The sequence below is a fragment of the Patiria miniata genome, unplaced genomic scaffold (genome assembly GCF_015706575.1).
Source record: "Patiria miniata isolate m_02_andy unplaced genomic scaffold, ASM1570657v1 HiC_scaffold_22, whole genome shotgun sequence".
Taxonomy (NCBI): Eukaryota; Metazoa; Echinodermata; class Asteroidea; order Valvatida; family Asterinidae; genus Patiria; species Patiria miniata.
In genome coordinates this window covers 14,174,977-14,188,614 of record NW_024037061.1, presented here as the reverse complement: position 1 = coordinate 14,188,614, position 13,638 = coordinate 14,174,977, and the positions used below count along the sequence as shown (strand labels likewise).

The following is a 13,638-nucleotide window of genomic DNA, read 5'->3' as shown; positions in this document are numbered from 1 at the left end:
CCGAGTGTTAAAGTTAAGGTTTAGTTTTTGAAAAAAAGTCTATAACTTGTACATGCTTTCATGGATTTGGATGAAAATTGGATGCAGTGACCCTTGGAGGGGAAGACACAATTATTATTGGATTACTGAGGTCAAAGGTCATATTGGGGTCATGAGAGGTCATTGCTCAAATATGCTTCAAATGTTTCTTTGTCTACAGAATTTGATGGATTTAATGTAACTTGGATGGAGTGTTCCTTGAGTGGGGGTTCATCGCAACTCCTCCGAAATTGGAGGCCAAAGATCATCTAGGGGTCATTTGATGTCAAGGTTTAAAAATGCAGAAAATGTGACTTTTTTTAAAGAAAACTAAGCATGTAGGGATCTACCGCGAAAAAAAGGCGACACGTGCTATCCGCGGATCACCTTGTATGATATAGTGGGACAAAAAAAATACAGCCGGATCATAGCCTCTGGATGTCTCTACCCTTTTTGTTGACAGGTTAAAAAAGTACACACATGCAGAATAGTTTCAAAACGAGGAAAACAATTCATACTATGTCACGGTGACTGAACTCACCACTATAGACGTCACAGTCGCTTGATTATTTCGTCGAACGTTTCGTGCTTATAGCTGAGAAAGCCATGTGACCAAAGCTAATTATATCACATCCGCGGGAATTATTTATTAATTTCTTTTTGGATTAAGGTCGTTCAAAATACAAAAGTAGTACTTTGAGCGTATCCGGGTCCCACCATTTATTTCAGAGATATGTGATTTTTTTTACTGTTTGTTTTGTACACAAATATTAAGTCGAATAAACAGGACTTCTGACATTTGACACTCGAAGCGGGTATCTTGCGTGTGGGTTATTGATATCAATTAACAATGGCTTGGCAACGGAGGTGACATGTTACGACGGTCGTCAACAACCGCTCAGTTTTCAACAAGGGTCACTGCCAAGTGCTTGCATTCCGAAATTCTCTTTCCCGTGACTAGTCAAAAACGTTATAAGAGAGCTGCTGCAGCAAAGTGTGTGAGTTTATTTCGGTAGGCCTAGAAGATTTTAAAATGGTCTCGTGCGCCCATAACTGATCAAGCGCCATGTCCCGACGCGGTGTGCTGCTTCCAGTCATCTTTGTGGCAAGTAAGTTATTACCAAATACTTGATGAGACAATCTGCTTTTACAAGGACTAGTATTCTTTGTTACCTTTGCCTTTTGACAAGGATCCTGCTAGGATCGAAATGTGAGGCAAAATATAACCTTTTTAAGATATTTATTTAATGAACTATGTTTCAGGTCAGTCCAGTGACTATGCATGCGGTAGCTTTTGCTTCATCATACTCATTACTTGGGATAGTATCCGATAGTAGAGTTAAACTGTTTCTGACACTAACAAAAATCTCGATTTACAAGGAAAAAATAAAAGGGAATATTAGTTGCGTCGAAAGTTTCTGACGCTGTAGAACTGAGGCTGAGAACTGTATGAAGTCATTGAAGCCACATCATTTAGGCTCTGAATGCAATGTTGGGCCTCCCATAGTTTGCCAACCCGGAGGAGTTTTGCTCAACTGGGTAGGCTATATGGTGTTATTAAGACGACACATCGCGTCGCCTGGCGGAGAGGTGACGGCTATGGCGACCTTTAGACACCATGTCGTTTCTAGAGCACCATATTAACAGGGGGATGAGCATGTGCAAACCTCTTGCGCAGTCATTAAGTAGTAATTTAATTGTGGAAAAAACAATTATAGTCAACAAACGCTACATAATACTTCCTGAACATGCCTTTTCTGATGCAATAAAGGGTGTTAAGAAGACTTTTGGGGAAAAATATGTTGTCAACCACGACTTCAATTTATGCGCTTGAGGCAGCCCATACAAAATGGCGCTCAATGTTTACAAACGACAGGAAGGTCTATTTTAATTGTTTCATAGTTACTCTCGCGGTAGACGCATTACGAGCCGTCGATGACAATCCTTGCTATCGATCATGCGAATCGTCCTTCCCCATGGTCTGCGTTTATAACTGGATCGTCACCTGGTACTATGCCATGTCACCACAGGTAATTTGATTTTGGGGACAACGTTGACACTCCTGATTTGTAACTTGAAGTTAATGCTTTTCCTAGGGTAAGAATGGAAACGGGATTGAAACGACAGCTCGGCAGTGGCCGTAGTAAGGACAACGATGTCAGGAATGACAACACTGGCAATGAGATAACGACACTTTATATGACAATGAATATTATTGATGACGACATGAGAAATAGGACAAGGATAACCAGGACACTGGCCACGACACTACAAACACCACGATAACGATAAGAAGGACAACAACTATTGGATATTGGTAGACACATTTACTATGATGATAAGGACAAACAACCTGTCTTTTTATTGAGAAAGACGGTTGGGAGACCATGACCTCAACAATGACAGTGACACTACGACCACGATGATCAAGATAATGACGACGACGATGACGCCAAGACGTCAACTGGGTATCAGTGGCGCCAATAATGATGGTACCGGCAAACTGTCTTTTGATTGACTTGAGAGTGGCCATGACCACGACACTACAACGATGACACTGGTTATGATTACGACCCTGACACCAATAATGACGTTGACCACCGGGTATTGATGACGTCAATAGGTATGATGTTACAGGTAAACTATCTGTCGTTTGATTGAGAAAGACGATGAGGGTGGTCATTACCACATGAGAGTGATTAGACAACTACGACCACGACGATGACTATTACGATAGCAACGATCACATCCATAATGACGATGACAGTGGGGTGACGAGGGCGTCAATAGGAAGAATGAGAGGGGAAAACTATTTTTGATCGACTACAGTGCGGTGATTGTCCTACCAACGTGACGGCCTGCAGTAACCCAGGCTGCGTTTCGGTGGACGGGTTTCCGCGAGCAATCAGTGTCGTCAACCAAGCTTTTCCCGGACCCAGTATCCAGGTATGTTGATTGGAAGACATTTCTGCTTTCATGTTTGCCACAAAACCACAAGAAGAAAATAAAAAGAAATGAAAAGGATATAAGTGGAATGAAAGAAGGTTTCAAGCAAAATTGGAATGCATCTGATATTTTGATTTGGAGCATTCGGTTTGCTTTTGAATAAAAGGGGTAAAGCGGATAAAAAATCCATTTAAGAGGATTCGTTTCAAGTAAAATTATTTATCAGCCATTTTCTTACCAGAGTTATTTTGTTCATCTGTTCAGAATAGACGAGTTTTAAATCATTAACACTAACATTAACGACTTTGATTCCATCTTAAATATCCTCTTTTATTAGTTTCCTACCTCTTCTATCAAAATCAGTGTTTAATGTTTCACGTTTGTCATCTGTGTTTTTCTCTCAAGATTTGTGCCGGAGACGAGGTTGTGATCAACGTTGATAACCAAATGACCAACGACGAGGGCGTGACGATCCACTGGCACGGCCTCTTCCAGAACGGCAGCCAGTTCATGGACGGCCTGCCTATGGTGACACAGTGCCCCATACCCTCCCCGGGAAAGTTCCAGTACAGGTTCGTGTTGCCCGTCTGTTGTTGTTTTTTCTAATCACAGCCAGTCTTTGAAAGTCTCTGTTCAGATAATCTGTCATGTTACGTTGCTTTATCAGTTGTTTTGTACAATAGCGTGCGCAAGGGTTTCTCAGTTGACGCTCTTGTCCCGATCTCAGCCAGTCTCAGGCTTCCTGCCAGTCTCTGGCAGTCTTTGGCAATTTAAGCCAGTCCTTGCCAGTCTCTGCCAGTCTTTGCAGTCCTCTGGAATTCTCTGGCAGTCACTTCCAGTCCCTGACAGTCTCTGCCAGTCCCTGCCGGTCAATGGCATTCCCTGCCAGTCCCTGCCGGTCTTTGCCAGTCTCTGCCAGTCTCTGCCAGTCTGCCTGTCTCTGGCAGTCTTTGGCAGTCTCAGCCAGTCTCTGGCAGTATCTGTCAGTCTTTTCCAACCTCTACCGGTCTCTTCCATGCAGTCTCTACCGGTCTCTGCCAGTCTCTGCCATTGTCTATCGGTCTTTGTCAGTCTCTGCACCGACCGGTGTCTGCCTGTCTCAGCCGGTCCCTGCCAGTTTCTGTCGGTCTTTGCCGATCTCAGGCAGACTCTGCGGGTCTCCGCCGATCTCTGGCAGTCTCAGGTGCCAATCCCTGCTAGCCCCTGCCAGTAGTCTCTGTCAGTGTGCCAGACTTTGTCAGTCTCTGGCGGTCTTTGCCATTCTCAGCCTGTCTCAGCCGGTCTCTGCCAGTGTATGTCAGTCTCTACAGTCTCTGCCAGTCTTTGCAGTCCCCTGGAAGTCTCTGGCAGTCACATCCAGTCCCTGCCGGTCTCTGCCAGTCCCTGCCAGTCTCTGCCAGTCTGCCTGTCTCTGGCAGTCTTTGGCATTCCCTGCCAGTCCCTGCAAGTCTTTGCCAGTCCCAGCCAGTCCCAGCCAGTCCCTGCCAGTCTCTGCCAGTCTGCCTGTCTCTGGCAGTCTTTGGCAGTCTCAGCCAGTCTCTGGTAGTATCTGTCAGTCTCTTCCAACCTCTACCGGTCTCTTCCATGCAGTCTCTACCGGTCTCTGCCAGTATCTGCCAATCTCTGCCGTTGTTTATCGGTCTCTGTCAGTCTCTGTACCCACCGGTGTCTGCCTGTCTCAGCCGGTCCCTGCCAGTTTCTGTCGGTCTTTGCCAATCTCAGCCAGACTCTGCGGGTCTCCGCCGATCTCTGGCAGTCTCAGGTGCCAGTCCCTGCTAGCCCCTGTCAGTAGTCTCTGTCAGTGTGCCAGTCTTTGTCAGGCTCTGGCAGTCTTTGCCAGTCTCAGCCTGTCTCAGCCGGTCTCTGCCAATGTCTGTCAGTCTCTACACTTTAGTCTCTGTCAGTCTGTGTCTGTATGCCAGTCTCTGCCAGTCTTTGTGAGTCTCCGTCAGTCTGGCAGTCTCCGACTGTCTCCTTCAGTCTCTTTCAGTCTCTGTCAGTCAGCCAGACTCAGCCAGTCTCAGTTTGTCTCTACCGGTCATGAGCCGGTCTCTGCCAGTCTATGTCCGTCTTTGCCGATCTCAGCCAGGCTCTGCAGGTCTCCGCCGGTCCCTGCCAGTTTCTGTCGGTCTTTGCCAATCTCAGCCAGACTCTGCGGGTCTCCGCCGATCTCTGGCAGTCTCAGGTGCCAGTCCCTGCTAGCCCCTGTCAGTAGTCTCTGTCAGTGTGCCAGTCTTTGTCAGGCTCTGGCAGTCTTTGCCAGTCTCAGCCTGTCTCAGCCGGTCTCTGCCAATGTCTGTCAGTCTCTACACTTTAGTCTCTGTCAGTCTGTGTCTGTATGCCAGTCTCTGCCAGTCTTTGTGAGTCTCCGTCAGTCTGGCAGTCTCCGACTGTCTCCTTCAGTCTCCTTCAGTCTCTGTCAGTCAGCCAGACTCAGCCAGTCTCAGTTTGTCTCTACCGGTCATGAGCCGGTCTCTGCCAGTCTATGTCCGTCTTTGCCGATCTCAGCCAGGCTCTGCAGGTCTCCGCCGATCTCTGCCAGTTTCAGGTGCCAGTCCCCGCTAGCCCCTGCCAGTAGTATTTGTCAGTATGACAGTCTTTGTCAGTCTCTGGCAGTCTTTGCCAGTCTTGACCAGCCTGTCTCAGCCGGTCTGTGCCAGTGTCGTCAGTCTCTACAGTATCTTCAGTCTCTGTCAGTCTGTGTCTGTATGCCAGTCTCCGCCAGTCTTTGTGAGTCTCCGTCAGTCTGGCAGTCTCTGACTGTCTCCTTCAGTCTCTGCCAGTCTCTGTCAGTCTGCCAGTCTCTGCCGGTCTCTGCCGGTCTCTGCCGGTCTCTGCCTGTCTCTGCCAGTCTCTGCCAGTCTGTCAGTCTCAGTGGGACCCTGCCAGTTTCTGCCAGTCTCAGCCAGTCGTCGCTCGTCTTTGCCGGGTCTGCTGGTCTCTGCTAGTCTCTGCCGGTCCCTGCCGGTCTCCGCCGGTCTCTGTCGGTCTCCAGCGATCTCTGCAGTCTAAGCCGCTCTCTTTCAATCTCTGCCAGTTTTAGCCAGTCTCATTCAGTCTCTGCCAGTCTCTACCGGTCTCAGCCAGTCTCAGCTTCGAATCCCTCCGGCATCTTTTTTTTTGTTCCTTTTTGCCTGCCAAATGTTAATTATGAGGTTAATCAAGACCTACTTTTGAATTAATTTCCAATTCTTCTATGGCACGGGAGGATTTTTTTCAAGAGATGTAAAGTTACAGGACCATAAAACTGACACATGCGTATTGTGATCATTGACTATTTGTATGTATTTGGTCCATCTTTTTTTTATTAAAATATATTGGGTGCTGCTTTAGGGATTGTAGGCCTTGCAAGTTGGTTGTGCGTCATACTCAGAATTGCAAATGATCCCATACCACAGGTTTACCCCGTTCGAGTCCGGTACTGGCTGGTACCACGCCCACACGGGTCTGCAGCGCGGTGACGGCGTGGCCGGGTCGTTCATCATCAGGGAATCAAGCCGAACTGATCCCAACGCGGGCCTGTATGACGAAGACCGGGCTGAAGATGTCATATTCCTGAATGACTGGCACCACGACACCATGGTATCCAACTACGAGAAGCAAAACATCGGCGGCAGCAAAGTAGGCGTCGATTCCATTTTGATAAACGGTGAGTAGATTGTCGGAATTGCCAATTTTGTGACCGTATTCAACTGGGTGAATTTGAGGCTCCTTATCAATATAGACGTTCGAGCGGCACTATTTGAGAAAAGGGGGGTCTTTTGCATTGCGTGGTGCCTCCGGCATTAATTTGATTTGATTTGATATGAAATGATTTGATTTGATTTGACTTGACTTGATTTGATTTGATCTAAAACCCCCAACCCGGATGTAGCCAAGGGCTGTTCTGTCGTGACATCCAAGGCTTTACTACGCACAACTTGCTGGGGTGGTCAGTTCTCAGGTCACTGCCACTCCTCCGGAAATTTCGCGGAAATATTACATGTCGATCATTACATGTGGATCCGCATGAGCCACACTCGCCATATTGAAGTCAACAGTAGGCTTTTCTAAGCTTTTTCTTCCCTAGTATAGTAAAACAGAAGTTCATAACCAAAACATGTGAAAATAGTCATAATTTGTTTGGGGGTGACACAATGTGTGTCACACCCCCGAATGGATGTGACACCTCAGAGCCCCGATGCCGAGGATTTTAATTTTGGGTTACTGTAGCTGCGATAGATGGAATATGATTGGCTTATTTGTTTGGTTGTTGTTTTGTTGGTTGGTTGGGGTGTTTGTTTATTTGTTTGTTTATTTTTTACACGATTGTGCCAACAGGTAAAGGTCTTCCGTTGAGTGGATCTCCTCCCTTCGTTCCCATAGATGTATTCAATGTGCGGAGTGGGACCAGATACAGATTTCGAGTGATCAACGGCGCCAACTTTTTCTGCAATCTGCAGTTCTCGGTCCAGAGTGAGTAGTCCCTGTGAATGTGACTTTGATTCGTTTGTCTATGTCGTTTGCACAAGTTGTTTTGACAGTCGCTAATTTTGCGTAACCATTTTGTAAACTCATATTCATAAATACCTAAGACAGTTCACCCATTCCCATTGGTCGAGAGCCCGTCACGTGGCCGGTCTTAAACGGATGATAAAGACATGGCTGGCAGGTCTTTCCAGTGTCACATGAAATTTGGACTCCTATGAAATCCAGTGCCTTTTACCGTTTTATTGGTTGAACGTTCACAATCCTCACGTAGGCATGTGCAATGCTACCACTAAGAGTTAGTATTTCATGGGCCTTATTCACGAATCGGCCATATTGAATTGAAAGTGAGGATTTTTTTTTTTTTGGTCAGGTCACCAAATGTTGGTAATCGCCGGGGACGGATCCGCCATAGAACCTCAGGCGGTCGACTACTTTAGGATTAACGGCGGTGAGCGGTACGACTTCGTGCTGAACGCAAACCAAAGCATCGGTAACTACGCGGTACGAGTGGTGGGGCTGGGCTCGTGCGGCTCAGCGAGTGGTGACACGGGGAGACAGGTCGCCAGCTTCCACTACGAGACGGCCTCGACTGCGCCGATGCCTCCCAGCCTGCCGAATATCGCTGAGGAAGGCACGCAGGATATCTGGTGGAAGACTTTCCCTAACACGTCGCTGGCTGAGGTGGACAACAACATCAATTCCGGTAGGTGTATCGATTCATGTCATTTAACGCGAAGTAGGCCGACGATATTTATCTGTAAAAGGTAAAATTGAGATACGTAAAAAAAAATCGATGAGAATGAGAAACTCAGTATTCCTCAACGATCTTTATCCCATTGGAGAGTATCGAACAATAGCTTTCCAGCAAAGATTTTATCTATGATTTTGTTAAATTTTACAGTGGTGGATCTATAGAGGGTTAGGGGTCAAACACCATCCCCTTGGGCCGCAAGAAATCTGACCATTCAGCGGCTTCAATGGCGTCTATCGTGTCTGCTGTAACCCGATTATGGAGTTTTTGACCAATGAACATATTTGGCCGAATTTCTCCTCTAAAGGATGTCACTTTTAAAGGCAGCACTTAACGCCTGATCTTCCGGCTAACAGCTACCCACCCCCACCTCCACCCAAGCCAAAGCTTGAACCGCTATGATAATCAATTCCATTAGGAGTCAGTTGCATGTAAACTTCATGGTCAATCACTTGTCAATTAAATTTCAGTTACTTTTCACATGATCCATTCACAGGTGCATGCAGTGACACGAATCATTGGGGAAACAATGACAAAGTAATGCTGTCCTCGCAGTTTATTTGCGTACGTGTAACATGTCGCTTGACCACATGGCTATTGACTTGCGATTGACTGTGGGCAAGCCCAGTGCCGCCCTCTCAGACCAGCCTAATCCAGAGCAAACAGAATTATATTCACTGGAAGTCTTTTCATGCATCACCTGGTCTACACTACGGGCCAGGTTCAGCGCATTCATTGGTGTTAAACGATGTGATCATATACGATAGAACTGCCCGGCTTCTTTCACCAGTCAAGTCTAAGTTACAAGCGACAGTCAGTCAGTCAGGTAGTCCGGCAATCCGTTAGTTGGTGAGAGAGATAAAAACAGGACACAGGGCTGGCCCTCCGGGATCTGCAAAGCAACATAATCGACAAAAAAAATTATTGTTTACATCCTTAATCATCTGACGGAATTCACGTATTAATTTTGCAGGAGCAAATTACACGGCCACAGACGGAACCCCCGATGCCCAGCACTACATCGAGACGAGTTTCGGCACCAGGGAGAGCCCCATACCCAACCAGGGAACCAAGTCTTTCCCCCAGCTCAACAACATCTCCTACTTCTTCCCTACCTCACCCATCATGTCTCAGTTTGACGACCTTCCGATGAGCTTGTTCTGCAACGCTAGCAGCTTCCAAAATGGCGAGTGCGATGGGCTGACGCAGTGCGCATGCGTACACACCATTCAAGTTGAACTTAACGCGGTAAGGGCTCGAGTCGGCCAATGGTAAAATGAAATAGTCTAGTATGAAACAAATACACAAACGACAAAACTTACCTTGAGTAGTACCACTCTTTCGATACAAATCACACGGTTTGTATATAATAAGTAAACAGCACAGTTTTACAAAAACAAAAAAAATTCATATATCTGGATACATTTATTTTTTAACAAAAGTGTATAAATTATTGAACACACCTTGCGTATCATGCACCTTTAAGAATTTTTTCTTCAAGATGACCAGCTAAGACGGGTTGGTAAGTTTTTCCCTTTAGGCCTTAATATAAAAAAAACCTTTCAAATGACAAATCGTTTGGAGAGAAACGAATCGGATCGGAAACATATATCTTTAAAGTGAAGAGTCAGATCAAGCAACATTCTGAAATACAGAAGGGGTATAATAACCGACCCTGAAATTCAAGTCAGGGTTTGACAAAACATTCTCTCACAGTTAGTGGAGATCGTTCTGGTGAATCCGGATTCGTCCTATGTCCTTCTTCCGATGCACCTTCATGGTCTTCAGTTTCAAGTGGTGGCTATGGAACGCATGCCTGGCGCCACCGTGCAATCTGTCATGCAGCTCGACCAGAACGGTACGTAGTATATAAAGACAAAATAATAATAGTCTGATCGCCGGCCGGATGTCGTGCCCTGCATTTATCGCCAAGTGATTTTATTATTTGTTTCTCAAGACTGAAGTCTTCATTAATAGTCTTTGCACAAGACTGATTTTAGATGATGTTCCTTGGTTATAATGATGATGTCCAGCTGGTCTATGGAAAGCCGCGGCGGTAGAGGGCACTGTCAAGAAGATGAATCGGATCCAGTCTTGGGAACTTTGGCACCCGGACCCGTGCGCCCTTTACCACCGTTGCAGGTTGAATGCGCTCGCATGGACTCCATGTATTACTGGAACAAAATCAAAATGCTGTTTTTGGCCCAAACTACCTTTAAACCATCTTGGTCCACTAATTATGAAAATAACAAACAAACTGAATTGCAGTATTACTTCTTCCCCCATATTGTCTTACCGCAGGTGAAATTACCCGTAATCTGAATGGACCGTTCAAAGACGTCGTGGTGGTACCCGACGGGGGCTATACCATCTTCAGGTTCCGGGCCTGGAACCCGGGATGGTGGATCTTCCATTGTCACATCGAGTTCCATCTCGAGGTAATTTCAACACAAAACACGCTAGTCACGTAACAATGACTTAATTCTGTTGAGTAAACCACTTTCAGAAAAATTATGTATACCCAGTCGGTTCCCAGTTGTGATTATTTGATAATTTGTATCAGAAAGCCGTATCCATTGCTAGCAGCGTAACTAGTTTTAGCGTAATTCTTGGCTCATGGCATTATGTTCATGACTTCTGACAAGCGCCCTTTGAACAAAGGCATTGACAAATTTGGAAAACGTCGACAGTTGGTAGAGCACCGGGACGGCAATCCGGAGGTCGCAGGTTCAATACGGTTCCAGTTCATTTGTTTACGTTTACTGGTTTATGCACCCTTTGTTGTTGTTTTCTAACAGGAGGGTATGGCGCTCTTGTTCTGGATGGGCCACACTCCGGATTTCCAGTCCATCCCAGCGGGCTTCCCGACCTGTGGTGTCTTCCCACCAACTACCGACCCAGCCACGGTCCCTCCCCCGCTGCCCCGGGCCGACGACCCGCAAAAACTGAACACCTATCACCTGGCCTGGATCGTTCCCGTGACGTTCCTGATAGCCGTGGTGATAGGGCTGCTACTGGGCTGCTTGTGCCGCCGTGGCGCCGCGCCCGCCTCAGAGGATCCGGGACCCGGGACGGCCGAATACTCGGCACAGAGTGGTACCGTTGTCGTGCAGCCGGCACCGGTGTCCAGTAGCATGAGTAGCGTATCCAGCTTGTGATGTCCGGGGGAGGAAAGGGGGTGGCAACCGCACATCTGCGCCGAAATGAAGACATGTTTTTTTTCTTCGGACACTTGGCCTCCGTAAAATCAAAACGCCGGGGGGGGGGGGGGGGGGGGGAGGGGGCTGGTACCCATCTTCCAAATGGGGTTGCTCTTCAAAACTGACCATATTATGGCCATTTTCGCGGCACGGTGCCCCCCTGCCCCCCCCCCCCCCCTCCCCGGATACTGCCGGTTTCGACACATTTTCCACATGTTGCTTTCGGTAGGCCTTTAGACTGACTGGAAAAGTTACAAACTGAAATAGGATTTTTTTTTATTGGATACGTACGCACACTATACTTTAATGTACATAATTGCAAAATTAACGTTTAAGGTTTAAAGATCGTACTGGTACTAAATACCCCGTGAAAGCAGCCCGTCTGCTTTGCTGTCATTTATAGAAGAAATCGAGAAATATGGGTATTTTCCAATGATGAGTTTGATGTGCACATACCGTGTGAGACTGGTCTGAAAAATTCCAATTCTTTTCTCAGTACATATATGTAAATACTGTAATGTAAATTTTCCTTGCTAAATTTGACTGGGATATAATGCCCACCTCGTATGGACAAAAACATGGAATATAATATACATGATATGATGATAAGCACATAAATAATGAAATTCTGAGTTGTTATCGATAAAATAATTATGTGGAAAGAAGGTTGTAACAAAGATTAAAAATTGTGACACAACACAGTACAATGTCTGCTCAGCTGTGTACAGGGTGAGTGAAAAAAAGAAAGAAACCCAAATGGCAAGAACAATTTTTGAATGAAGTTTTGCCTGTATCACTTTCAAAATCTAGGACATGAAAGCCCAATTAATGATTATGTGTAACAACGATTACAAATTGTGACACAACACAGTACAATGTCTGCTCAGCTGTATACAGGGTGAGTGAAAAAAAGAAAGAAACCCAAATGGCAAGACCAATTTTTGAATGAAGTTTTGCCTGTAGCACTTTCAAAATCTAGGACATGAAAGCCCAATTAATGATTATGTGGAAAGAAGGTTGTAACAACGATTACAAATTGTGACACAACACAGTACAATGTCTGCTCAGCTATATACAGGGTGAGTGAAAAAAAGAAAGAAACCCAAATGGCAAGACCAATTTTTGAATGAAGTTTTGCCTGTAGCACTTTCAAAATCTAGGACATAAAAGCCCAATTAATGAGCTTTCTTTTAGTACAAGAATCATTCAAATCGCTTGTGTACTGTTTAAATTCAAGAAGTTTTAACACAAACACCATTCTGTCCAAGGATCACAAAAAAGGTAAGTGTTCTTTCAGCAAAACGAAAAAATTCAGACCGTTTAATAGGGCTTCGCGCTACGCGCTCGCATTACTTTTAATCTCATAATGTCCCCCCCCCCTTGGCCTTCAGCGTAGGCGCCACAACTTGCCTTCGCTGTTTGCTGCTTGTTACATTTCACGACCCCCCCCCCCCGGAAAATCTTGGATCCGCCCCTGATTGTCATCTTGAGTGTGTATCACAATATCGGTACCACTCGGTTTATCTGTGAGCACCTTTTTGGGGGTGGGGGGGGGGGGGGTGGGGGAGACAGGTGTAATCTTGCTAAAATGGTCCAAACCTGCTAGGTACTGCATGGACTTAGAAAGACGATCCTTGAAAGGAGAGTCCCATGAAATCATTCTCAGGGAGGGGGCATGCACCCATGGCAATTTCCGACACTGATAATGCTAGGATAACACCCCTATCGTACTTCTTGCATGTTCTCTTCTGTTTTTTTTTCTTGTTAAATTTCTGGAAAACAAAATGAAAGTCTCTCGGACTGAGCAATCGAAAGTTTCAGCAAGAAGACTGAAAAAGAATTGTTCCATGCGCTTTGCAGAGTATCCAACTGTGGTGAAACAGCAGAATGGGAGTTAATGGGGTCACGGACAACATTGTGATTTTGTTAGCTGATATGAACACATTTTATTACATTTTTTGACCGGGCGGACGGTTGAATACTAATTTTAAATAGTCACATTAAGTTATATAAATAAATGTAACATCAACTGTTGAAATAACAAGCCGCTGCTTGTTTTGTGATTTTTAGTGGAGAGAGCATAAAATCTTTACTTTTACTTTTCTACGAACTCTCCACGACTCTGAAATAAAACCTTACAAATCGTACTGTAGGCGAAGTTGTAATGTCTACTGATGTTGACAAGAAGAGGCAAAACACTCCTCAAGGTCCATCCCGCTGTCATTCCCCAATCCTCTTTGCCTGTGACCATTG

At 45.7% G+C, this 13,638-nt stretch overlaps 1 protein-coding gene across 1 annotated transcript in view; it reads left to right on the top strand.

The window, feature by feature from the left end:
* Positions 1-11,442, top strand: part of LOC119730584 (laccase-2-like) — a 34,206-nt gene extending 22,764 nt beyond the window's left edge. Inside the window, exons 9-11 of the mRNA XM_038203564.1 lie at positions 9,902-10,043; positions 10,487-10,623; positions 10,984-11,442. Coding sequence (XP_038059492.1) covers positions 9,902-10,043; positions 10,487-10,623; positions 10,984-11,343 — 639 coding nt within the window. The 3' untranslated portion in view covers positions 11,344-11,442. The remainder of the gene's footprint in view (positions 1-9,901; positions 10,044-10,486; positions 10,624-10,983) is intronic.
* Positions 11,443-13,638: the final 2,196 nt, after the last annotated feature.